General features: G+C 45.5%; 2 protein-coding genes and 1 non-coding gene across 5 annotated transcripts in view; all 3 read left to right on the top strand.

Moving 5' to 3' along the window:
• The window catches only part of LOC122684460 (UL16-binding protein 1-like), a 260,152-nt gene that overhangs the window by 140,404 nt on the left and 93,482 nt on the right, over positions 1 to 26,266 (top strand). The gene's annotated exons all lie outside the window — the stretch shown is intronic.
• The window catches only part of LOC122684453 (low-density lipoprotein receptor-related protein 11-like), a 64,338-nt gene continuing 51,941 nt past the window's right edge, over positions 13,870 to 26,266 (top strand). The window contains exon 1 of one of the 3 annotated variants that reach the window (XM_043888569.1): positions 13,870 to 14,899. In XM_043888569.1, coding sequence (XP_043744504.1) covers positions 14,266 to 14,899 — 634 coding nt within the window. In that variant the 5' untranslated portion in view covers positions 13,870 to 14,265. The remainder of the gene's footprint in view (positions 14,900 to 26,266) is intronic. The other 2 variants (XM_043888567.1, XM_043888568.1) reach the window with 2 other exon arrangements.
• TRNAC-GCA lies at positions 19,316 to 19,386 on the top strand. Its single transcript has one exon. It is a non-coding gene; the product is annotated as a tRNA-Cys (tRNA).

The following is a 26,266-nucleotide window of genomic DNA, read 5'->3' as shown; positions in this document are numbered from 1 at the left end:
AGAATTCCAGAGAAACATCTACTTTGCTTCATTGACTATGCCAAAGCCTTTGACTGTGTGGATCACAACAAACTGTGGGAAATTTTTAAAGAGATGGGAACACCAGACCACTTGACCTGCCTCCTGAGAAATCTGTATGTAGGTCAAGAAAAAACAACCAGACATGGAACAGACTGGTTCCAAATGGGGAAAGGAGTACGTCAAGACTGTATATGGTCACCCTGCTTATTTAACTTATATGCAGCGTATATCATGCAAAATGCTGGGCTCAGTGAAACACAAGCTGGAATCAAGATTGCCAGGAGAAATAACAATAGCCTCAGATACGCCGATGACACCACCCTGATGGCAGAAAGTGAAGAAGAACTAAAGAGCCTCTTGATGAAAGTGAAAGACGAGAGTGAAAAGGCTGTCTTAAAACTCAGCATTCAGAAAAATAAGATCACGGCATCTGGTCCCATCACTTCATGGCAAATAGATGAGGAAACAATGGAAACAGTGAGAGACTTTATTTTTCTGGATTCCAAAATCACTGCAGATGGTGACTGCACCCATGAAATTAAAAGATGCTTGCTCCTTGGAAGAAAAGCTATGACCAACCTAGGCAGCATATTAAAAAGCAGAGACATTACTTTGCCAACAAAGGTCCATCTAGTCAAAGTTATAGTTTTTCCAGTAGTCATGTATGGATGTAAGAGTTGGAACATAAAGAAAGCTGAGCGCAGAAGAATTGATGCTTTTGAACTGTGGTGTTGGAGAAGACTCTTGAGAGTCCCTTGGACTTCAAGGAGATCCAACCAGTCTATCCTAAAGGAGATCAGTCCTGGGTGTTCATTGGAAGTACTGATGTTGAAGCTGAAACTCCAGTACTTTGGCCAGCTGATACAAAGAGCTGACTCATTTGGAAAGACCCTGATGCTGGGAAAGATTAAGGGCAGGAGGAGAAGGGAATGACAGAGGATGAGATGGTTGGATGGCATCACTGACTTGATGGACATGGGTTTGGGTGGACTCCAGGAGTTGGTGATGGACAGGGAGGCCTGGCGTGCTGCGGTTCATGGGGTAGCAAAGAGTTGGACATGACTGAGTGACTGAACTGAACTGAGGACATTCTGCTAAGCGAAATAAGACCGTCACAAAAAGACAAATATTGTGTTATCCCACATGTACAAGATTCTTAGAGTATACAAAATCACAGGACAGAAAGTAGAATGGTGGTTTTCTTGGGTCAAGGAGAAGGTGAAATGGGGAGTTAATGTTTGATGGGTACAGAGTTACAGTTTTGCAGTGATAAGATCTATGGAGGAAGATGGTAGTGATGATTACACAACAGTGTGAATGCATTTAATATCACTGGACTGTACACTTTAAAATATTTAATAGCTAAGATGGGATTTCCCTGTTGGTACAGTGGATAAGAAGCCAGCTGCAAATGCAGGGGATATGGGTTCAGTCCCCGGTCCAGGAAAAGTCCATGTGCTGCAGAGCAACTAAGCCCATGTGCCAACAACTATTGAGCCTGCATGCCACAACTACTGAAGCTGGCATGCTTTAGAGCCCTCACCTGGCAACTACTGAAGCCTGTGTGCCTAGAGCCTGTTCTCCACAGCAAAAGAAGCCGCTTCAATGAGAAGCCCATAGCCCATGCACTGCAACAAATGTTCTAGAGAAAGCCAGTGTGCAGCAACCAAGACCCAGCATAGCCAAAAATAAATTAATTCATTAACTTGAAAAATTAGCTAAGATGGTAGATTCTGCTATGTGTATTTTAACACACACAAAACAGTTAAGGGTGCACAATTCTGGCTCATCACTGGTCCTACACTCCCGGCAGCAGGCCTCAACCCTGACCCCTCCTGCACCTGATTTCTGCTCTGAGTACCAACTGGTTTACAGCAGGAGCAGCTGCAGAGAGAGGCCATGCCCAGGTGATGATGACATGGGTGTTTGCCGCTGAGCTGGGCTGGAAGGGTAGGGAAGGATGGGGGCAGCTCTGAGAGCCAACAACAAGGATCTGAAAACGTGGACCTGGGACATTGCCTAAAGCTGGAAGACCCCTCTTCCTGGTGTGAGTTGCCCAATAGTTTGCCCTGCTCTTCAGGGCCTGAGAAAGGGTAGAAGATTGTGTACTGACACTTTACCAGAACTCCCCAAAACTTTTTGCAGGGACTGGAATTAACTCCTGATGGAATGGAAGAGAAAGAAGGTACAAGCCAATGAACAGAGAGGCAATGGGAAAACAGAAGAGTCAACCCTCTCCACAGAGAGGTGAAGAGTCCAACTCTGGGCTGAAAACCTGTGTGACCTTTCTGGCTGGCCTCACGTGGAGAGCTGCCCTCCTCACCCCAGACTGCTGACAGCTGGGCACTGCAGCCTCTCCCAGGGCCCAGGCCTGAGAGATGTTCACACTCCTCGCACTTTCTTCCTTCCTAGTCTCGTTTTTTGAGGCCCTGGGCCAAGGTTCCCTTGTGGTACCTCTGCTAAGGCCTCCATAAGAGAAGAGAATGGAGAAAGCTTGAAGACCCCTGTCCCCACCCGGACTCAGGGCCAGGGCTCTCTACACTGAGTTCCTCCCCTACCCCCACCTCAGGGTCCTTAAAGCTGCTGGAGCCTTTTGCCCTGGGCTCTCTGAACAGGGAGGCGGGCTCCACGCAGACCATCGCACTGGGGAAAGTGAATGAGAGCCGCACTTCCTCTGGGTTCAGACTCCGGCCTGTGTTCTCACATAAGGGTGTTAACTTGGGTGTCTCTCAGCTCAGCTGAGCTCCTAATAAGGAGAGATGGGGGTGTGGTCACGGATCAGGAGAGCCTGGGGACTGGGCTAATCTTGACCAGATCCAGGTTGCCTCAGGTTGAAGAAGCCAACAGCCGAGGTCAAGTAAGGTGGTGTGAGCCACTGTGGGGATTGCCTCAGTTTCAAAACACCCACAGGAAGCAACACTCAGCCTGGTATGAGCCACGTGTGCCCCAGGAGCTGAGGGTTTTGCCTGGCAGCCGCTGCTCTCTCCCTCACCCTCACCCTCGACCAAGAGGACGTGCACACCCCAAGCCCATGGCAGAGGGCGCCATCAGCCAGGCGAGCTGGGCGGGCGGCCAGGCTGCCGCCTGGGCTGTCGTGGCTGCTCCGCGGGGCTCACCCAGAGCTTCCGCGGTGTCCAGAGAGATTTCTCCCTGAACTACCCCCAACTTCACCCTCTGCGGACGCTCCTCCACACTCATCTGCAGCGCTGACTCCACTTCCTACTGTAGTGAGTGTCCTGTGTCAGAGGTGCAAAGCGCGGAGGTGAAACAAAACTCAAGCCACAGTCGGAGCTGCCCACCCTTCCCCTCATGACTCCTTTCTGACTGCTGAGCTGGGTGAGTGGGCAGCCTCGCTTCACCTCAGTTTCTTCCTCAGTCGCTCAGGGAGAGAAGCAGGACCACTCTCACCAAGGAGTGAGGAAAAAGCGAGGTCACATTTGCCAAGCCCTGGGTGCCCAAGAGCCGGCTTCCCTGATAGCTCAGCTGGTAGAGAATCTGCCTGCAATGTAGGAGATCCCGGTTCAATTCCTGGGTCGGGAAGATCCGCTGCAGAAGAGATACGCTACCCATTCCAGTATTCTCGGGTGTCCCTTCTGGCTCAGCTGGTGAAAAATCCGCCTGCAATGCAGGACACCTGGGTTCGATCCCTGGGTTGCGAAGATCCAGGAGAAGGGAAAGACTACCCACTCCAGTATTCTGGCCTGGAGAATTCCGTGGACTGTATAGTCCACGGGGTTGCAAAGAGTCGGACGAGACGTTCGCTTTCTCTAGGTGTCCAAGAGATGCTCAACAAATATCAGCTCTCCTCCTTGACTGAAGAAGCTTCAGTTACTTTTAAACTCTCCAGGATCCCCCAGAGAGAAGCCCTCTACTCCCTTCTGACTAGAGAACCCCAAATCTCTCCCTTTGCAGAAATGCTGACTTCCTTTTCTTAAGCAATTTTTTTCTTTATTCACCTCGGCCCTTTTTCTTCTTGATGGACTCAAAATACTTTATTATAAACATCATATTTTAAAATACTAAATATGCACATGGTAACACAATGCACTGTTTCTTTGTGCTAATAGTAACTTATATTTTATTTTTAATTTAACAATGTTATTGAAGTGTAGCTGATTTATGATCTTTTGTTAGTTTCAGGTATACAGCAAAGTGATTCAGTTGTACATTATACATACGTATACATACCATATAGATTATTACAAAATACCGGGTAGAGTTCCCTGTGCTCTACAGTAAGTCCTTGTTGTTTATCTACTTTATATATAGTAGTGTGTGTATGCAGTAGCTTATATTTTAAATGCAAACTCTGAGCTCCACATAAAGGAGACATGGACATTTTTTTTTTCTTTCTTTGGTTGCACCTTGTGGTTTGTGGGATCTCAGTTACCTAACCACGGTTTGAAGCCGAGACATGGCAGTGAAAGCCTAGGAACCTAACCACTAGGTCAGCCGGAAACTCCAAAGAAAAATATATAATATTTTATATATAAAATATTATATATTTATATATAACATAGATATATAATAAATATATTATTTTATATTTTAATATATATTTTATATATATTATATATATATATATATATATACTTTTTAGCTAAACTCAGATTTAATAAATTAATACATTATTTACTCAAAAAAAGAATAAGTCGATGACAAATTCACACTCAAGTAGTTTTGACTGTTGAGGGAAGTAAGTAGCCTATCATTTGAAACCTTAGCAGCAAACATAGCATACACATAGGTTACACACATTTTGCTATTTGTTAAATATATAGGCGTATAGATAAATATATTTACATCCTTCAGTAAGCTGTAAGAGCACAAAACTAGAGAATAGATCTTTCCCATATTCAACTTATTTGACCTGAAAATAATATACTTTCCAGCTTTTAACATATATTCTAATTTCTTACCATGCCTTAGAAAGTAAATTTACACAGTTCAACCTGTATTATTTCCATGCTAAATACTAGTTGCATGCGTTTATTAAACAGGGCATCCTTATGAGGGGATTTATGAATTTGTTCTGGGACAGAAAATGAGAACCAGATAGTGATTTCATCACCTTAAACTGAATTCCTTAGCATCCCCTCATGATAATGTATGGCAAATCTTTAACTATAAAGTACATTCTGGGCCTTGTGTAGTTCAAAGTGCTAGGACAAAATCATACCATTCTCACTACCTTTGAAAATAAACAGAATTCTTATACGTACCTTAGATCTTGTTTGAACATTCCATTCAATTTATTGGAATTTTTAAAAATGCTGCATTACAAATGTAATACCGAATGAAGAAAACAAATCTTATTAAATTTAATCTTATTCAAAGCAATTATCAGTCTAATAACATCAGTAAAAAAAACAAAACAAAACGGTACTTTTAGTCAAGGCATGAAATACACATAAAATCTAGCTATTTTCCTATTATTCTTTGAGCACTTTCAAGTTAGAAAATACATTATAAAAAACTGAAAGATTCTGCTAAGTTTCCTCATTGAGTACTTTTGACACTGAAAATAAGAGAAAGATTAATACCACAGTTATAACCACTGGGACACAAGAATCACTAAATGATAGGATTGAGGACTTCTCTGGAGGTGCAGTGGTTAAAATCCGCCTGCCAGTGCAGGGGACACGGGTTTGATCCCTGGTCCAGGAAGATCCCACATGCAGTGGGGCAACTAAACCCATATGCCACAACTACTGAAGCCCTGGCTCCTAGATCCCACGCTCTGCAACAAGATAAGTCACCACACTGAGAAGCCAGCACACAACTAGAGGGTAGCCACTGCTTCTCACAACTAAAGAAAGCTGGCATGCCACAATAACGATCCAGTGTAGCCATAAATAAATCAATAAAATGAAAGTTTTTTAAAGAATGATTTTTTTTTAATTTGGGATTTTTTATTTTATTATTTAAATTTATTTACTTTTGTTTTAATTGGAGGCTAGTTACCTTACAATATTGTGGTGGTTTTTGCCATACATTCACATGAATCAGCCATGGGTTTACATGTGTTCCCCATCCTGACCCTCCCTCCCACCTCCCTCCCCATCCCATCCCTCAGGGTCATCCCAGTGCACCAGCCCTGAGCACCCTACCTCATGCATCAAACCTGGACTGGCGATCTATTCCATATATGATAATATACATGTTTCAAAGCTATTCTCTCAAATCATCCCACCCATCCTGACCCTCCCTCCCACCTCCCTCCCCATCCCATCCCTCAGGGTCATCCCAGTGCACCAGCCCTGAGCACCCTACCTCATGCATCAAACCTGGACTGGCGATCTATTCCATATATGATAATATACATGTTTCAAAGCTATTCTCTCAAATCATCCCACCCTCGCCTTCTCCCACAGAGTCCAAAAGTCTATTCTTTACATCTGTGTCTCTTTTGCTGTCTCACATATAGGGTCATCGTTACCATTTTTCTAAATTCCATATATATGCGTTAATATATTGGTATTTTTCTTTCTGACTTACTTCGCTCTGTATAATAGGTTCCAGTTTCATCCACCTCATTAGAACTGATTCAAATGCATTCTTTTTAATAGCTGAGTAATATTCCATTGTGTATATGCAATACTACTTTCTTATCCATTCATCTGCCGATGGACATCTAGCTTGCTTCCATGTCCTGGCTATTGTAAACAGTGCTGCAATGAACGTTATTTACATGCATACATACATACAAGAGTCAGGGCTCATTAAAATTATTTCCTTGATAAAAATAGGGGTACCTGCAAACCAGTCTTTCTTTCCATTGTGGTTTTCAAATATACCTATTTTCCCACCCTGAATAGAAAAACAAACTTAATATAGGTTATAGCATGCAATTTTTCCTTTAACAAAGGAAGGAGAGTAGGTATGTTTTCAACACATAAGGTTTCACTGTACATACGCTGCTGCCTCATCTGTGTGTCACTTGATGATGTACTTGGGAGACACACAGTGCTGAGTATTCCAAAGCATGTTTCTACCAAAATTTATTTAAGCATCTCTCACTTGGGTATATTCAGGGTGTTTCTAGCTATTGCTTTCACACAAAAAAAAAAAAGAAAGGAAAGAAAAAATCCTGCAATAACCATCTGTACATACATCTTTCCAAACTTATATTAATATATTTGCAGAATAACTTCCTGGAGTTAGAATTACTGGGAAGATGAGAATATTTTTAATTTCAACAATTTCAAAAACTTTTCAAAATTGACCAAATATTATAAAATGTGAGTCCTCAGTTTGGCTGGGTATGGAGGACCTAAGGTTAGCAGGAGTAAAGCCTGGTTCTGGAGGATATTTTGGCAAAGTGTATGAAAAAACCTCTAAAATGTCCAAGCCTAACCTACAGACTCTAGGGTAATAGTCTCTTATTTTGAGTCACTACACTTTGTGCTAATTTATTACAATAGCAATAGAAAACTAGACAGACACTATCAAAACTCCTCAGACAACAAAAATGGACAAAAGATAGATTTTGCAAAACTTGTACCTAAAAACAACCCTGGATTAAGAAAGATTGTACAAAGAGCTTTTCTGGGCCTATTGGAGAACTCACAGGAAAACGGTGCTCATCAGGATGGTAAGTCGCTTACTGCATTTTCCAAGGACTTGTATCCATCTGTTTAACTTGGCGTTGTAAACTGGAAAGTATGCAAATACAGCGTACTGCAATTCCAAGTCACTTGACAAGCTCTCATGATATGTTTGGAGAAAAGATGGAGAAATTTGGCTGAGCAAGGGCACCTGGGTGGATGAGTAACCTAATAATCATAGCCAAAGGGTTCAAATTAGTGAATCCATGTTAACCTTGGGGTAGGAGTACCTCAAGCCTTCCTCCTTAGCTTTCCTACAGTCCATCATTTAAATCAATTTCTTGGATAAGGACGTAAGACACTTTACAGATGATTCAAAGCCAGGTGGGATAGAAGGTGTTAAGTTTCAGGATCAAGATCTAAAGGGTTCATGCTAGGATGTATGGATCTGTGGACGGACAGCAGGACTGAGTAGCCAACAGGTACTGACCCTCTCTCTCTAGGGCTGGCCGTTGTGGCGGGTGTTTTCACTTAAACGTCTGGACAACCCTGGGAAGTAAGGTTACACAATCACTTGCCCCAGGCTCACAGTGCTTTTAACACTGTTGAATCTCACAGGCAGAGTTGTTTGCAGGCTAAAATGGCAGCTTTTAAATATATGAAGAACCATCACTTGAGACAAATTATAGATTGCTCAAACAGACCTCAAGAAAATAAACTACAAAAAGTGCGTGGAAACTACACAGCCGACTGTAACTGAACATAAGGAAGAGCATCTAGTGAAGAGAAAGGCTGACCCGAGGATGGACTCCCCGGACGTGTGAAGTCTTGCGCTCCCAGCCAGGACAAGATGGGGACAGTACTGGTACATGGTGTGTGAGGCTGTGGTAAGTCAGTGATCAATGTTTGTGCTGAACTCAGAGTATTGACTGGCCGTCCGAGCACAGGCCTTTTTAAAGTGTCTCTTAAATTTGCAATAAAAATGAATAGAAGTGTTTAAGCAAACGCTAGGCATTGCCTTAGTCAAGTAGAAGACAACCTCTGGGGCCTCCCCTGGCCCCTCACTGCTCTTTTCTCTCACTCTGCCCTCAGCGGGGAGAGGCAGTGCTCCTAGCCACGCTTGTGGCTCATGCCCTCTGCACCTCATGCCCTCTGCACCTCATGCCCTCTGCACCTGGGCACCCAGGACCCAGCTGGACTCCTAACAGCTTCTCCTGAACCACAGTCCATGGGCGCAGTTTCTGTGCATTGCGGGAAATTAATGTATGGTAACCACAGGCTTTGTATATGGAGGGCAGAAAACATCAGCCATTGAGAGAAACAGGACTTCTGTGTTCAGGGGGGTGGAGATGCAAGACCACCGGCCCAGGAGGAAAGCAGCCTCTGGGGACCAGCTGCCTGGCTGAGGGTTTCCGCCCTGGGATCCCGGCCCCCTTTCTGGCTGGCGACGCTTCCTGCCCTGCCCATAAGTGGCATCTCTCACATGCCAAAGCTCCCTGGTGCTTTTCCTCAGGCCACTGTGCAGTAGGCTTCTGTTGTTTGCAACTCAGAGAGATTTGTTTTTTCCTGGCTGCGCTGGTCTTCACTGATGTGTGTGAGCTTTCTCTATGTGCAGGGAGTGGGGCTACTCTCTGATTTGGGCTTCTCGTTTTGGCGGCTTCTCTTGCTGCCGAACACCATTTCTACCCTGCTCAGGCTTCAGTAGTTGCGGCCAACGGGCTTAGCTGCTCTGTGGCGTGTGGGATCTTCCTGGACCAGGAATTGAACCCATGTCCCCTGCAATGGTAGGTGGATTCTTAGCCATTGGACAACCAAGGAAGCCCAATCTACAAAGATTTTACCATGACAAACCCCATCACTAAGCAATGATATATACAAGTTTGTGCAGAGAATCCAAGGAGGAGGCCAGGGAGGTGCCCAGGGAAGCTGCTGGGATGAGAAAGTTGTCAGGCAGCCCCTGCCTTCACTCTCTCGGGACTGCATGTACCCCATGCTCTACAGGTGCCCCCTGCACCCCCTCAGCTGAGCAGATTCTCTGCTCCATCACCCCACACAGGACCATGTGCCCCCCACCACCACTGGCCTCCCAGCTTCACTTCCCTCACTGACTCCATTGTTCCTGGATTCTCTGCCCTTGGGAGACAGTGTTGGTTGCTGGGCTCGGGCCAGGAATTCATTATGGTTCCATCAGCAGTGGACGAGCTGGGTCACCTGGGAGCTGGGGCTGCCCCTCTGGGCATGTGCCCAGAGCAGACGCTGTGAAGGGAGTGAGGATGGGGACGAACCTTAACGATATAACTACTGGGCGGCAGGTTGTAGGGGATTCAGGCTTCAGCTAGTTGCACATCTTCTAATCTTGGGGAAGCTCCCTCATTTCTCTGGGACCTGGTTTTTTCCTGTAAACTTAAAAGGTAGAACAAGAAAGAATAATTATTATTATTTACTGAGCATCTTCCATGTGCCAGGTGCCCTTGTAAAGATCTTACATGCACTAGTTTAACTTGTTTATTGCCTGTAAAGCATTTAAGACAGTCACTAGAATGACAACCTCATTCCAACCTTCAATAAATTGATGCATAATGTGCAACTCTCAATTTGCTGGACTTATACCCTTAATGATCTTATAAAACAGAGAAACATCTCCATCTATTCAGATCACAGTCCTGACATCTATATCCTCACATAAAATTTCTTCTGTCCATTCATAAGGATTTGTTTAGGCTTTCAAATCAAAGCTATCTTATTTCCAAAATAATGGAAATGAGTTTATTTATTTTAGAAATGATAATTTATAAATATGTTTATGAATGATAAATACATTACTTCTGTTATAGTTCAGTCGCTCAGTCACGTCCGACTCTTTCCAACCCCAAGGACTGCAGCATGCCAGGCCTCCCTGTCCACCACCAATTCCCAGAGTTTACTCAAACTCATGTCCACTGAGTCAGAGATGCCATCCAACCATCTCATCCTCTGTCGTCCCTTTTTTCTCCTGCCTTCAATCTTGCCCAGCATCAGGGTCTTTTCAAACGAGTCAGTTCTTCACATCAGGTGGCCAAAGGATTGGAGTTTCAGCTTCAGCATCAGTCCTTCCAATGACTATTCAGGATTGATTTCCTTTATCACAAGTCATGGCAAAAAATTCAATCAATACAAAGCCTTATAAAGTAAGAAAGTGAACATTCCCCTTCACTTGTCCTATCTTGACCCTAGAAATAACCATTCTTAATGGTAAAAAAAAGTCATTTCCACTTTTCTCAAAAATATTGAGAAGTTAGCAAAGTGGGGAAACTATGTGGGTGCTGTAAGGGCTTGGACTTGATGCCACTGAACAATGCGGTCCCACCGCCCTCCCCCTCCTCACCCCACCGCCCTCCCCCACCACGGTGGAGCAGGTGAGCTAGGTGGGTCGCACTCTGTGCTGACTCTTCACTGTCTCCAAGACGAGTGGTGTCACCTGTCCAACTAACAGTTTCGTGAAGGCTGTGTGATATCGTGTGTTTGAAAGTGTTTTCAAACCAAGAAAGCATATACAATTGTTAGTTATTATATCATACATGTTGATATATTATATCATACATGTTGGTTTTTAATACTAATCATTATAATAATAGTTTTAGAAGGTTTGATGATACCTCTGGAGCCATTCTTATTACATGTGGAATGTTCTCCTCATAGCAAGCTTTTTCAAGCTCTGAGGTTTAAACAAAACTGGAATTTATGTGACTCTCAGGGCATCTGAAAGTGGCTGTGGTCATGTGGGGTAAATATCTCACAATGGAAGAAACTGCAGCCCAAAGTGCTCCAGCCCAGACACAGCCTTTGGGGCTAAGAGATTTTTTTTTTTAAGCTTCAACATCACTCAAATATGCATACACACACACAATTTTAAAATTTCTCCTTTTCGTCAAATGGCAAAAAAATACTAGATTAATTTTTTTTTCTTTTTTTCTCTATGTTTAGTTTCCGATTTCACCTCCTACTCTGTTCTTTATTTGAAAGCAATAGGTTCCTAACTGTCAGCTGTGGAAATAAACTACAGCAGAGACCTATTTTCCTATCCAGTCATTTATTCATACCCTCCTAAAAATCTAGACATTTAAAAATGTAAAATTCACGATCCTCAAGTTTCTAGTGAAAAAAAACAAATTTCTGGATGTGCTAGGAACAAGAAAGTGTGATTCATAATCATGAGAAAAATGAATCACTAGAAACAGACTCAGAAGTAAACAGCACAGCAGCAGCTTACAGGCAGCTAGAACTTTCAGGTGTAGCCTTTCTTGGGTTGGACTTTTTCACAGGGGTATAGGTCATAAAGTAGCCCATACTTTACTAGGTCACATAAAACAATTCCTCTCAGTCTTATAACACCTCAGCCAAAGGCCTCTGTGCGCACCGTAGAGTGAACTTTGTAGCTCCCCTAAGTGACTGTGCTCAGGTTTCTAGTTAAGTTTGTAGAACATTGAATGAATGTGACCACTGTTTGTGTCTTTTCACAGCACTGCCTGTCTTCTCTTACCAAGTGCATCTTGGGGAGCTAAGGTGAAAACAGTCATGGACACGGGAGGTGAAGGGCTGATGATGGTGCCAGATGGTTCTCCAGTGGAGCACATCCCTTCTCTAGAGTGGCCCTGAGGTCACAAGGATTTGTGGAGACACCCCTTCCCCTCTCTCCAGGAGCCCACGTCGCATTGAGAAGACAACAGAGCAGGTCTGGATGGTTAATAATGATATTATAATGTGATATTTATTCTTAATATATGATACTTATTTTTCACATATGATATTTATTTTTCTCTTTTTGACTTACTTTACTCTGACAGACTCTAGGTCCATTCACATCTCAAAAATGATCCAGTTTTGTTCCTTTAAATGGCTAAACAATATTCTCTTATATATATGCACCACATCTTCCATTCATCTGTCAATGGACACTTAGGTTGCTTCCACGTACAGACATATAGCTGATTCACTTTGCTGTGTATCAGAAACTAACACAATACTATAAAGCAATTATACCTCAAGAAAAAAAAAGGTAAAACATAAAATAAAATCATGTCTTCTCCCTGCTACTAGAAAAAAAGAATAATGATTTAAAAGAATACCTGTGTTTATCTCCGAGGGTGTACTGAAATGCACCTGGAGTCAAAAGGCAATAAATTACTAACTGACAAAAAGATTTTTTTAATTAAAAAATAATAATAATAAGCCCAGCATGCTTGGACCAGAATGTCCGCCCAGAAGTGGAGGCCGGTGGGAGAGGCGCTAGACCCCTCTGGGGCACCACCTTCTTTCCATGGCTACCTTCAGTTCAGATCAGCTCAGTCACTCAGTCGTGTCTGATTCTTTGCGACCCCATGAACCACAGCACGCCAGGCTTCCCTGTCTGTCACCAACTGCCAGAGTCTACCCAAACCCATGTCCATTGAGTCGGTGATGCCATCCAACCATCTCATCCTCTGTTGTCCCCTTCTCCTCCTGCCCTCAATCTTTCCAGCATCAGGGTCTTTCCAAATGAGTCAGCTCTTCACATCAGCTGGCCAACGTGTTGGAGTTTCAGCTTCAACATCAGTCCTACCAAAGAACACCCAGGACTGATCTCCTTTAGGATGGACTGGTTGGATCTCCTTGCAGTCCAAGGGACTCTCAAGAGTCTTCTCCAACACCACAGTTCAAAAGCATCAATTCTTTGGCGCTCAGCTTTCTTTATAGTCCAACTCTCACATCCATACATGACCACTGGAAAATCCATAGCCTTGACTAGACGGACCTTCGTTGGCAAAGTAATGTCTCTGCTTTTGTTTTTTTTTTTTCTATTTATTTTGATTAGTTGGAGGCTAATTATTTTACAATATTGTAGTGGTTTTTGTCATACATTGACATGAATCAGCCATATGTCTCTGCATTTTAATATGCTGTCTAGGTTGGTCATAACTTTCCTTCCAAGGAGCAAGAGTCTTTTAATTTCATGGCTGCAATCACCATCTGCAGTGATTTTGGAGCCCAGAAAAATAAAGTCAGCCATTGTTTCCACTGTTTCCCCATCTATTTGCCATGAAGTGATGGGACCAGATGCCATGATCTTAGTTTTCTGAATGTTGAGCTTTAAGCCAACTTTTTCACTCTCCTCTTTCACTTTCAAGAGGCTCTGTAGTTCTTCACTTTCTTCCCTAAGGGTGGTGACATCTGCATATCTGACGGCTACCTTTCCGGCCGCCCACAAAAAAAAAACAAAAAAAGAATGCGGGCGGGGCCCGAGCTTGCGGGGGGCGGGGCCGAGGCTGCAGGGGAGGGCCCGGAGGGGCGGGGCGGGTCGGGGCTTGACACGCCCCACCCCCCGCGGCCGCTGTTCACCACGGAGTGCTGATCCGTTAGACGCGGCCTCCTTCTCGCCCTCGATCTGACCCGGGCCCCTGGCAGAGAGACGCCGTCGCACCCGGGCTTCCGGGAAGGGACGAGGAGCGGCGCCAGGGCGACGGGCCGGCTATGCCTCCAGCCGCTACGATTCCCGCCGGCGACCGCGAGCCTGCGGCCTCGGGGACGCAGCGGGGCCCCGGGGAGGCCGCGCTTTGAGGTCCCCGGTGCCCAGCGCCCGCCGCGGCAGCGCCGGAGAATCCCGGGGCCGGCGCTCGCCCGTTTCCGTCTCCCTCGCACTCTGACGCCCAGCGTCGCCTCACTTCCTCCGCCGCCGCCCGCCATGGCCTCCGCCGCCCGGGAGGGCGCGGGCTCCGGGCGCAGGCGCCCGCCGCCGCGCCGGGCCCTGCCCGGCCTGCTGCTGCTGTGCTTGTGGCTGCCCGGTGGCCGCGTGGCCGGCTCGCCCTCCGCGCCGCTGTCCGAGCTGCACGCGCAGCTCTCGGGAGTGGAGCAGCTGCTGGAGGAGTTCCGCCGACAGCTGCAGCAGGAAAGGCCGCAGGAGGAGCTGGAGCTCGAGCTGCGCGCGGGCGGCGACCCCCAGGAAGGCTGCCGGGGCCCCGGGGGCGGCGGCTACAGGGCCAGGCCCGACGCCATCATCCGCACCAAGGACTCGATCGCGGCCGGCGCCAGCTTCCTGAGCGCGCCGGCGGCCGTGCGGGACTGGCGGCAGTGCCTGCAGGCTTGCTGCCTCGAGCCGCGCTGCTCCGTGGCCGTGGTGGAGCTGCCCCGGAGACCAGCGCCCCCGGCCGCCGCGCTCGGCTGCTATCTCTTCAACTGCACCTGGCGCGGCCGCAGCGTCTGCAAGTTCGCGCTGCACCGAGGTTACAGCAGCTACAGCCTCAGCCGCGCCCCAGAGGGCGAACAGGAAGGCCTGGAAGCCGGAGCCCCGGCCCTCGCCCGGGCCTCGCCTCGGCTGGGTAAGCACTCCACCCGAGGCCCGGGCCTGGTCGCTCGGGCCCTGCTGTCTGTCCTTGTACCTATTGGTGGCTGCGTCTGGCAGACCTACCTAGGCAGGACCGCTGGGCCCTCCTCAGTCAAGTCAGAAATGAAACATCCGGCTTTGATATCTCAGTCCTAGGGATGGTTTTTGAGAAACCCCCAGTAGATCGGGTGGAAGCGGGCACAGTGGACTGCTTCTGGAATTTTTCTAAGTTTAGGGAGGAATACTGATCTGAAAGGATTCACGGAAATTCGCTTTAATGGAAGAGAAAAGTTCAGGGGGGAAAGTCTATTTTAGTCTCAGAGGTTCTTATAAGGTATGGTTTGTGTCAAGTAATTACAAGAGCAAAATCTAATTAGATGCCAGATTGCTCACAGCACACCCTTATTTCTTAGCTTGGCTCTCAGGATTCATGATTCCACCTAAAGTTGCTTTCATCAGACAAAATTGGGAAGGGAACAGGTCAGGTTATTTTGAAGTGGGTCTGACTATTTTCTATGAACTATGGTTCTCTTTTTTAAGGAGTCGGGAGAAAAGGAACTCGATTAATTGAAAATAAAGTTTAAAGCACCTCTCTTTCGAAGAGGAGCTAAGAAGGATGCTTTTCGTTTGATGGTTTTTATTCTGGGGATGATCAGAATGAGAATTAAGACCCAAACAGGAGGCAAAAAAGAAAAAAAAAAAATGTGGCAGTTGGAGACAAGGTCTCAGGAAATAAAAGCTTGATTGGGCCTGCCTGTGTTCAGCTGCGTGTGTTTGATTGCAGTCTGTTGCTGTTTGCTTTATGATGACGCAAGAGTGAAACCAAAACAAGACTAGAGGGGCGTAGCCTCAGCCACTTTGGAAAGCTGGAGTCTCCATGACCTTTAGGTCCAAAGAGAAGGGTCTGGAAATCTGTGTCCACAATGGCCCACCTCCCTTCCCACCTCCAGTGGAATAAACATCCAAGGTCACCCGAGATTTCTAGGCCTTGAGGCACACACTGCAAAGGACCCCAAAGTTTTCTCCCTGAAGTGGAGGCGGGAGGCACTTTCACCATGCATCCCATGGCTGTTTCACACACATCTTTCCTCTGCCCAAGCAGGGACTCAAAAACAAATTCCAGCACCAATGAAACAAAATCCCTTTCCCTTCTCACTGCACAACTGGAGGAAACCATCATTGCCAAATGGAGCTTTCTCCTAAGCCAGTGAAACAGAAAGGAAAGTGGAAACCAGGAAAGAATATATCCGCCATGGGGGGCAGGGGGGACTTTAGTTTACTGTAGAAGTTTCTGAATCATTTTTTCTTCTACTTCCTTTTTTGAACTTCCTTTCTCTGGGCGAGGGGGGCGGGGGTTGTCTAGTAATTCACTTTGGAGATGCTCCAGGGTACACCCAGATGACCACTGGGCTTGGTCCTTATTCAGGAAAAGAGCTGCTCTGCTCACAAGTTCTTTGGATCCCAGGAATGTGGACACATGGAAGGGTGCTGCTTGGCCCAGATGCCCTCATTCTGTCTGCAGAGAGGGCAAAGGTCACCCTACCCGATGTCTTGTGTTTTTCCTGCCCAGATCCTTAACCTCCTGAAGTTCTCTGTGCTTCTGAGACTAAGTGGTTCCTTCATGAATGTTTTTTTGCTTTTCCGAAGCTCATGAGCACATGTCGTTTAAGGCTAAAGGAGCATGAAAGTGGTTTCAAATTTACAGAAAATGTTTTAGGGTCCATTTGAGGTGAATACAAGGATCATGAAAAAAGAGCAGGGGGCCAGGTGGAATTACACAGTACACACTTTCAGCGGACCCATCAGCCATTTGCTGTTACAGTGATCCCCGTCAGCCCTGTTTTTTTCGGACATTTATTGAGTTTGATAAACAGCACTGCTATAAGCTCCTTAGACACGTGAACTCACTGTGTCCTCACAAATCTGTCCTTTCCAAATCTAGGTTCTCTTGTAATCCCCACGGTACTTGAAGGCTTGGTGAGAGAAAGTAACCTGCCCAAAGGTCTCATAGCACCTGCTTTGTGGAGCTATGCATTGTAAGTTGTGAGCTGTGCTTTGTGAGTTGTGACCTGTGTTTTGTGGAGCTGTGAGCTGTGAGCTGTGCTGTGTGAGTCGTGAGCTGTGCCCTGTGAGTTGTGGAGCTGTATTGTGGGGCAGCTTGAATGCTTTCTCCAACAGCATCAGGCCACCTGGAAGTAGAGATGCCCGCTGTCGAGTTTCCAGGGTGAGACTGACCAAGCAGCCACCTGGGATGATGGGAGAAGGTGGGAAGGAGTGGAGGATGCTGGAGAGAGAGGCGTGCTGACTTGACACAATCTGCCTGCAGTTGTGTGCAAAAGGCAGGGCAGGGGGCTTTTGGCCTCAGTCCTGAATTTGAAAGCCAGCTCTTCTCCCTGAGGGTCTCTGTTCATCCTCTTAGGACCTGAGTGCTGGCCTTGCCTCCCAGCTGGGCTGTCATGGGATCAAGGGTGGACATGCTTTGTGAATTAGAACGGTGGTTCCCACGCACCCGATGTCACTATGGGACCTTGGCTGGGTTGTGTGGCTGACTGGAGGGACTGGGGTCTATGTTTTCTGATGAAAGTGAGGAGCAGCAGGGAGGAGCGAGTGCAGCGGTTAGGACCTCAGAGGACCCGGAGAATACAGTCTCCAAGAGCCCAAGGGCCCGCACCTTTATGCTCTTTCCACCGGATATTCAGCCTGAAAACCAGGATCTCTGGGCAAATGCAGGGTGATCTGAGAAGTCAGGCTTGCATCTGTATTAGGGAAAGTTGGTGTTGGACAGCACTCTGCCATCCCCTCTGCAAACCCACGCATAGCTATCCCTGGCCTCTCTCTCATCTACTCCAAGGGCAAAGGGAAGAACTGACCTGGGAAGGTTCAAAGCTCATCTTTCCATGAGTGCCTGACCTATTGCATGTTTCTCACATTTTCAACCTCTCCCTTTTGTGTTATAAATAAATATCACAAAAGAGTTGCAAATAATTATGTAATACTATTGAGATAACCAGTGAGACTATATTGAGACCTGCAATTCTGATCACACAGAAATTCCAAATGGGTTAAAGAATTAAATAGTTTTTTAAAAAATTAGGCCATAGGTTACTCCATACATAGAAGATTTGAAGAAAATAAATTCACTATTACACGTCTGGGGGGAAGATAACTTTAATCAATTAAAGAGATCACAAAGAGAAAGGATGTAGTATACACATGTTTCTTAAAAACTTCATTATGTCAAGAAACAAAAGAAATTGCAAATAGGAGTCTGGGAAGATATGAGACCAATGTATTTATTATATTAATAGTAAACTTATGTGAATCAGGAGCTTCCCTGGTAGCTCAGCTGATAAAGAATCTGCCTGCAATGCAGGAGACCTGCTTATGTGAATTAGTAAGAAAAACAAAAAGAAGTAGGCAAAGGATATGAACAGTTTCCAGAAGAGGATATTTAATGGATAAACATGGAAAAATGTTCAACCTTAGAAGTAATCAGAGAAATACAAATAATACCAGATTACTGTTCCCAGGTGGCACTAGTGGTAAAGAACCCTCCTGCCAATGCAGGAGACCTTAGAGACTCTTTCAGTCCCTGGGTCAGGAAGATCCCCTGGAGAAGGGCATGGCAACCCACTCCAGTATTCTTGCCTGGAGAATCCCATGGACAGAGGAGGCTGGCAGACTACAAGTCCACTGGGACGCAAAGAGTCGGACACAACTGAAGCGACTTAGCACACACACATGCACTGTTATTACACTGGCAATAATAAGTTTACTTAAAAGTTACACTGGTATGCATGTGGAGAACTTATAATCATACATGGTCACTGAGAGTGTACATTGAAATGTCTCTTTTGGAAATCAATCAAGAAAGATATCAGAGAACATTAAAGTATTCATTCTCCTGAGATATGTGTTAAGGAAAATGATCCATGCTAAAGAAAAATATGAGCAAAAAAATTATTGTGGCATTATGTATGATGATGAAGAAAATTGGTAACAAAGTAATGTCCGGTAGTAGAGGCTAGGGACTTAAAATGACAACTGTGAAGTTTATACAGTGACACAAGCAATGGTAGGATATATGAATAAATATCAATAAGTAAGAATACATCAATAAGTTAGGTTAAATTCAGGATGTAACTTTATATTTACTGTAACTAGAATACATGTGAGTGCTCCCAAAGTATAGTGGGATGAGTGGAGCCTTTCAGTTAGACAGATCTGAGCTGATATCTCAACTGACAAATTTATCACTTGTGTGGTCTTAGGCAGCTAAGTTAGCCAATCTGACCTAGTTTCCTCAGAGACTTGTGAAAATTGGGTGAATTGATGGCTCAAAAATGCTTCGTGTGATGCCTGGTACAAACAAATCACCCAATAAACAGTAGCTGTTACTTATTATTGGGCTTCCCTGGTGGCTCAGTGGTAAAGAATCTGCCTGCAATGCAGAAGGCCCAGGTTCGATCCCTGGGTGGGGAAGATACTCTGGAGAAGGGAATGGCTGCCCACTCCAATATTCCTGCCTGGGAAATCCCGTGGACAGAGGAGCCTGGCGGGCTACAGTCCATGGGGTAATAAAGAATTGGACGCGACCGAGCAGCTAAACACTACCATCACCAATATTAATTACTATTATCGGCAGCTCAGATAGGGAAAGACAAACAATACATGCCAAAAATGAAGATAATTATATTGGGGTTGTAAATAATTTTTTCCTGACATGTTGCAATTAAGAAAAACGCACAATGAAGAAAACAGATCACAAAAGCAAACAAACCGAAAATATCAAGATGGATTTTGACCTTTAATATCTAAGCCTCCTCTCTTAGTCTGGCCCCACTTCCATATCCTCAGCCTTGGCTATTATTGGCGCCCACGCAGTAAGACCCAGATTCCTATTTCTTGTCATTAAGGCATTGTTCAGAGCAACATGTCAAAAATCAGAGTAGTTAATATACTTCTCTGCGTAAAGTGCCACCTTGATATGCTCCATCAAGATGGGTATGAGTTTTATTTCATCCCTGTGGATCATACCAAATATGCTTAATCTTCAGAAGAAATCAGTGTTTCCAGAGTACTGCACGTTGGCTTATTACCTCTGATTAACAAAAATTTAAAGTGACATTTATGCTTGTTTTTGATCAAGTCAAATATTTTTAGAATGACGGCATACTCCTTTCCTCTTTTTGTTGTCATTTGTTTATTTTTAAGACCTGTTTCTGGCCTAAGTCGCCCAAGCCAAATCACTCTGGGTTGTCTTATTTCTAAGATTTTATTTATTTATGTGTTTGTTTATGGTTGCATTAGTTCTTCGTTGCTGCACGCGGGCTTTGTCTAGTATCCATGCACAGGCTTCTCATTACGGTGGCGTCTCTTGTTGCAGAGCTTGGCCTCTAGCGCACGGTGGCTCAGTTATGGTTCACGGGCTTAGTTGCCCCACTGCTTGTGGTGTGGTAGCCACGTGTTCCGGGACACAAACTCACTCAGAAGGACAATGCAGATAGTGGAGTTCAGTTTATTACACCAGCGGGCCCTAAGGCAGAGTCTCCTCTTAGCCAAGGACCCCGACCAGTTTTTGTGAAAACCTTATATACCCTAAGTGTACGTGCCCAAACCCACCTCCCCAAATTCCCTGAAACTAGTCTGAACAAAGGAAAAGACAGACACAAAGTTAACCTGTCATTCATATGTCTTAGGCCTCCGTAGTTAACAGCGGACAATTATCAATAGGCCTGTAGCCATACCCTGATAAGTGTAATAGAATTTATGTTTCTATTCGGTTACACAGACAATTAGGGTATTCTTTTAGGTGATGGAGAGTCTAGGTACAAGCCCTGGGGCTCTTCCATGGGGGGTGGGGGGGGGTGGTTTTCCAGTTGGTATGTCCTTTCCAGAGATACCGGGCACATAGCTCAAAGTCCACAGTCCAGCCCGAGATGGAGTCCTGCTTTCAAGACAGAGCCTGTTGTGTCTGTTTCCTTCTTCTGTGGGATCTTAGTTTCCAGACTAGGGATCGAACAGTGTCCCCTGCCTTGGCAAGCGGATTTTTAACCACTGGACCACCAGGGAAGTCCCAGCTCTGACTTATTTTTAAATACGTTATGCAGTGTAATTTGCCTGGACTTAAACCGAGTAGGAAATACAGCTCTATTATTTCTGATACAGCGACCAATTTAGAGGACATGAAGATTTTACTGCGTTCATAAACCATATCTTTAAGCTTCCCTAAAGAAAAGTAAATGACTAGAGTGATGATTTTTTTTTTCTTCCAGGAGGGCAAGGATTAGTTTTACAATATGTGCAATATTTCCAGGCATACCTGGTTTTTCCATCTGAAATATTTTTGGTTAAATCTTTGAGGGCCTGGGATTTCCCTGGCAGTCTAGGGGTTAGGATTCTGCTCTTCTTCCACTTTGCAATGGGCGAGTGTTCAATCCCGGTCGGGGAACTAAGATCCCACAAGCTTTGCAACGAGGCACAAAAGATTCCAGAATTGTAAAGTAGTAAACCATTGTGTCAAAAGTGATGAACCTTGCAGAAGCAAAGGAAAGTTCTCTATAAAACTAAAAGAGGGCCTATTAGTAAGGCTGTTGTCATCTCTCTGCTTCCCTGGGAGAAGCAGAATAAAGTCTTCAGACCCTGGACCTTTGCTCAAGGGGAAAGAAAGAGACCAATTGTCTTCTAAGGCAGAGGTTGCTTGTGTGGCATAATTTGATTAGTAGTCCTCATTGTTTTACATGACTGTGAACATGGGACTCATTTTCTCAGTAGGAATATGTACCCTTCGGCAACAGCAAGTGTGCTGATTCCTTCTGTTAGTCGCTGAGTCATGTTCAGCTCTTTGTGATCCCATGGATTGCCACACGCATCCATGCATGCAGTGGTGGGATGTCCTCCACCATCTCCTGGAGTGTGCTCAAACTAATGTTCACTGAGTCAGTGTTACTATCTAATCATCTCATCCTCTGCTGTCCGCTTCTCCTCCTGCCCTCAACCTTTCCTAGCATCAGGGTCTTTTTCAATGAGTCAGCTCTTCGCATCAGGTGGCCAAAGTTTTGGAGCTTCAGCTTCTGCATCAATCCTTCCAATGAACATTCAAAGTTGATTTCCTTTCAGGTTTGCTGGTTTGATCTCCTTGCAGTCTGAGAAAATAATAGGATTACCGCTAGCTTCAAATGTCAGACTGTTGCAGAAACCAGTACTCGAGAAAACAAGCACCACACTTGGACAGTTGGAGAACCCAGGTTTATTATGCCAGCGGGCACAGAGGAGTTAACACTCTAAGCTCTGAGCCCTGAACAAAGGAATTACAGAGTTTTTATAGACAGACTGTAGTGGGCAACACTAGCTGTTAATAGGCTGGTTTAAACTAAGGGGTTTCACACATGGGGGAACAGTGGTCAAGATGGGGAGGGGGCTGCCTCATCTGGACAGGCATGATTAAGCAGGTTTGCAGGGCCTGGGTGAATGCAAAGAGCAGGACAAGGGTGAGTGAGATAAGCTCCAGTTCCTAGCATTGCAAGTCCCCACTTTCTGAGACTGTGTGACCTACATGATCTAGACTTTGCAAGGGGCAAGCTGAGTTACAGAGGCTGAGTTACAGAAGGAGGTTATGTAAAATTTTAACTTTTCCTCTTCAAGGCAGTGAGTATCTGGATTGGCCCTTAGAAGTTTACTTTAGAGGCAACTTCAGAAAGAGAGCACTGTCTTAGCAACATCATTTAAAATAAGTTAAGGTAATCCAGGCCAAAATTTTGATGAAGTTTTGGTGCTAGAGTGTTATAGCCATGCTTTCTGGGAAACACACTCACTCAGAAGGACAATGCAGATAGTGGAGTGCAGTTTATTACACCGGCGGGCCCAAGGCAGAGTCTCCTCTTAGCCAAGGACCCCGACCAGCATTTGTGAAAATCTTTTATACCCCATGTGTACGTGTCCAAACCCACCACCCTAATTTCCTTGAGACTTACATAAACAAAGGAAGGGCAAATACAACTACAATAACCCCATCATTCACATGTTATGTGTTCAAACAGTTAATAATCAATAAGCCCGCAGTTACATTCCAAACAGTTAATAATCAATAAGCCCGTGGTCACGTTCAAACCAGTTAATAATCGATAAGCCTGTGATTACATCCTGATAGATATGGGGGAAAATTTATGACCTGTCCGGAGACAGGGGTGATTATGGCATGTTTCCTCTTAGGCAATGAGTAACCTGGATGTGATCTTCAAGATTCCCCTGCCCAGAGGGGGTCTTATCCTTCCACTGTCATTCCCACAGGCGCTAAGCACAGAGTTCAGAGTCCACTGGAGAGGCAGCCGCGCACGCCCAGCAGGACAGGCCCGAGATGGAGTCCAGGCCTTATGGATTCCGTCTTCATTCCCCCTTCTTAGTGCTCTTAGTTTCCGTAAGGAGCATCATTCATTGAGATATATTGTACCTTAGCCCTCCTGCCACCCATATGAGAGAATGCTATCAACCTCTGGGTTGCAAAATTCACAAGGCATCATAGGAAGCAGGGCCCACAAAGCTGTATGATTAAGATTGCTATAACAATAGTTACAGTGGTTTTCCACCAGTCTCCCTTTACCCAGGAGAGGACTGAAGTCCAAAAGGGAATATTTTCATTAGACATGGCTTTTACCTGGTTTTTCATGTCATCTAAAGCAGTTGATACATTGTCAGATAAGTCAGGAATGTATACACAACATTCAACCTTAATTATAGCACAGGTCCCTCCTTGAGCAGCTGTGAGTATGTCCAAAGCCATTTTATTATGAATTACCACTTTTTCACTTGGATTTGTTCTTCATTTAAGGCTTGGATGGCTTCTGTTTTATCTAGGAGGGCCTGTTTGTGAAATTAGTCAAGGCCTCTACTTTAATCATAATATTTGTTGTCCCTATAGAGGGTACGAAAAAGGCAGCAATATACTCATACCATTGAAACACAGATCTTGTCCACCTAGAATGTAAATAAGGTAGATTTACTGGCCCTTGTTGTAGGTTAGGCTTTTGTTACACTGGCATTTATATCAAATGTAACCCCATGACCTGAGTCTATTGACTGTAGGTCTTACACCAAGACAGCAAGGAGAGGTTATGATTGACAAGAGAGAGGAAAGTCTCTTTTTGTCATGCCAGAAAAGAGCAGAGTGGTTTAAAATCTCCTTGGCAGAGCGGTGACACCCACCAAGGAAGTCCATCCATCACAGACAGAGGCATAACCCCACATACCCAGCAGTTGTAGGTGTTGTGGAAGTCCGCGTAAGAATGTGCCCATGAGATGAAAACATTGTCGGAAGTTAAATTCAAAATCACTTTGATGAGGCCAAGCAGCAGGAGTTGATTGTGCGGCTTCATCCTGAGGTGGGGCTCGTCCGGGATCTTCTTTTCCTTCTTCTTAAGGATGGTCTTAGTCTCTCGAGGGTCAGTGGGGTCCCTCTGTGCAGTCCACTCAGCGTTTTCTGGGCCTGCGTGGTATGCTGTCTTCACCCTCGTATGATGGATCCAAGGGTCAATACCTGCAACTTTAACTGCAGTAGGGGTAGTTAGAATAACATAAGGGCCCTTTCACCAAGGGGCTAGCAAATCATGTTTCTAATCTTTGACCCCTACTTGGTCACCAAGTGTAAACTCATGAATCTGTTCCCCAAGGGGGAACAGCACCCTTTCTTGTATGAACTTAGTTACCCGATTTATTACCTTACCCAGTTCCATCTGCTGTGAACTCCTATCCCCCCTTACCTGAGGCAAATTTGTTTACACCTGTTTTATTATGGGAGGAGGCCTCCCATACACAATTTCATATGGAGAATAGCCTTGGGTCTGTGGGGTCATCCTGAGTCTGAGCAGAGCCATCAGAAGCAAGTCCACCCAGGAGCAGTCAGTCTCTATGATCCACTTGGAGAGTCTCTTTAGTGTCCGGTTGGTTCATTCCACCATCTCAGAACCCTGGGCCTATATGCAGTGTGCAGTTTCCATTTGATGTTTAAAGTTTTGCTTACTTGTTGTACTAAATCAGCTACAAAAGCCGGGCCATTGCCTGGTCCAATGCTGGTAGGAAATCCAAATCTGGGAACTATTTCCCTAAGCAGGCACCGGGCTTCTTCTGATGTTCTTTCAGTCCAGGTAGGAAAAGCTTTTGCCCATCTCAGGAAAGTACATACCATGACCAGCAGGTAACGGTAGTGTCAGTGAGGTTTCATTTCAGTGAAGTCCACTCCCAGGTGTTCAAGAGGCAGTGTGCCTTTCAGCTGAATACCCGGAGGTTTTTGTCTGAATACCCGAGAGGCAGCATTAACCTCTGAGCAGGCAGCATGGCCTAGGTGGGTCGCTTGGTGTGTTTGGCTCACCAGAGTGTGTGCCAGCTCCTCCGGTACCAATAATTTGCCACTTGGCAATTCCCACCATCTCTTTTCAGTCTTGATGGCCCCTTCCACTCTGGCTAACCTGACAGCCGTTGTCCCTGTTTTATCAGGCTAGTGCCATCAGTATATAGGACCCAATTAGGGTCTGGAACCTTAAGCCCGTCTTTAAAACAAACCCCAGATACCTTACCTCCTCTTTGTAGATCTGTTCCTTTTTCTTCTACACTGGGTAACCTGCTTCCATCAACAGCTGGAGCAGTGCATTTGTCCCTTTCCAGAATGTTTCCTTGGTCTCAGGCAGCCAGCAGCAGGTCATCCCCATATTGTAGGAGCTGACATCCATACTCTTCCAGATGGAATCAGTCCAGGTCAGAAGCCAAGGCTTCCCCAAAGATGGCTGGGGAGTTTTTAAACCCTTGTGGGGGAGTCCAGATGAGCTGTTGTTTGGTGCTCCCGACTGGATCTTCCCATTCAAAGGCAAAGGGGCTGTGACACTGGGGCAAGGCTTATGCAGAAGGCATCCTTGAGATCTAGGCAAGTGTAAACTTTAGTCCTCAGTGGGAGGAGGCTAAGTAAGGTATAGGAGTTTGGAACAGTGAGGTGTAAAGTCACAGTAGCCTGGTTGACTAGCCTGAGATCTTGTTCAGGCCTATAGTCCTGTCCTCCTTCCTTTTTGACTGGCAGGATTGGCATATTCCAAGCCGACTGGCACTCTACGAGAATGCCTGCTTGTTTCAATCTATTGATGTGGGGCAGTATGCCAGCCCAGGCCTCTATCGGTAGCGGGGTCTAGTTTGAGTTCTGTTATCACTGGGGCGTGATGTTTAGCCATACTGGGGGGAGGGGGGGTTGCCTTCCACCCAGACCTCAGGGAATAATTGAGTTAGCTCTCTCATGCGCTTTTGGCCCACCCAGTTCTGCCTTCAGAGGCTCATGCAACCTCCACTCACCTTGGGGGGAGGCGGGTATTGAGAGAGAGGGCAA

Source organism: Cervus elaphus, chromosome 26 (genome assembly GCF_910594005.1).
Source record: "Cervus elaphus chromosome 26, mCerEla1.1, whole genome shotgun sequence".
Lineage (NCBI taxonomy): Eukaryota > Metazoa > Chordata > Mammalia > Artiodactyla > Cervidae > Cervus > Cervus elaphus.
The sequence above is the reverse complement of the archived record's forward strand: the minus strand, read 5'-3'. Positions and strand labels throughout refer to the sequence as shown.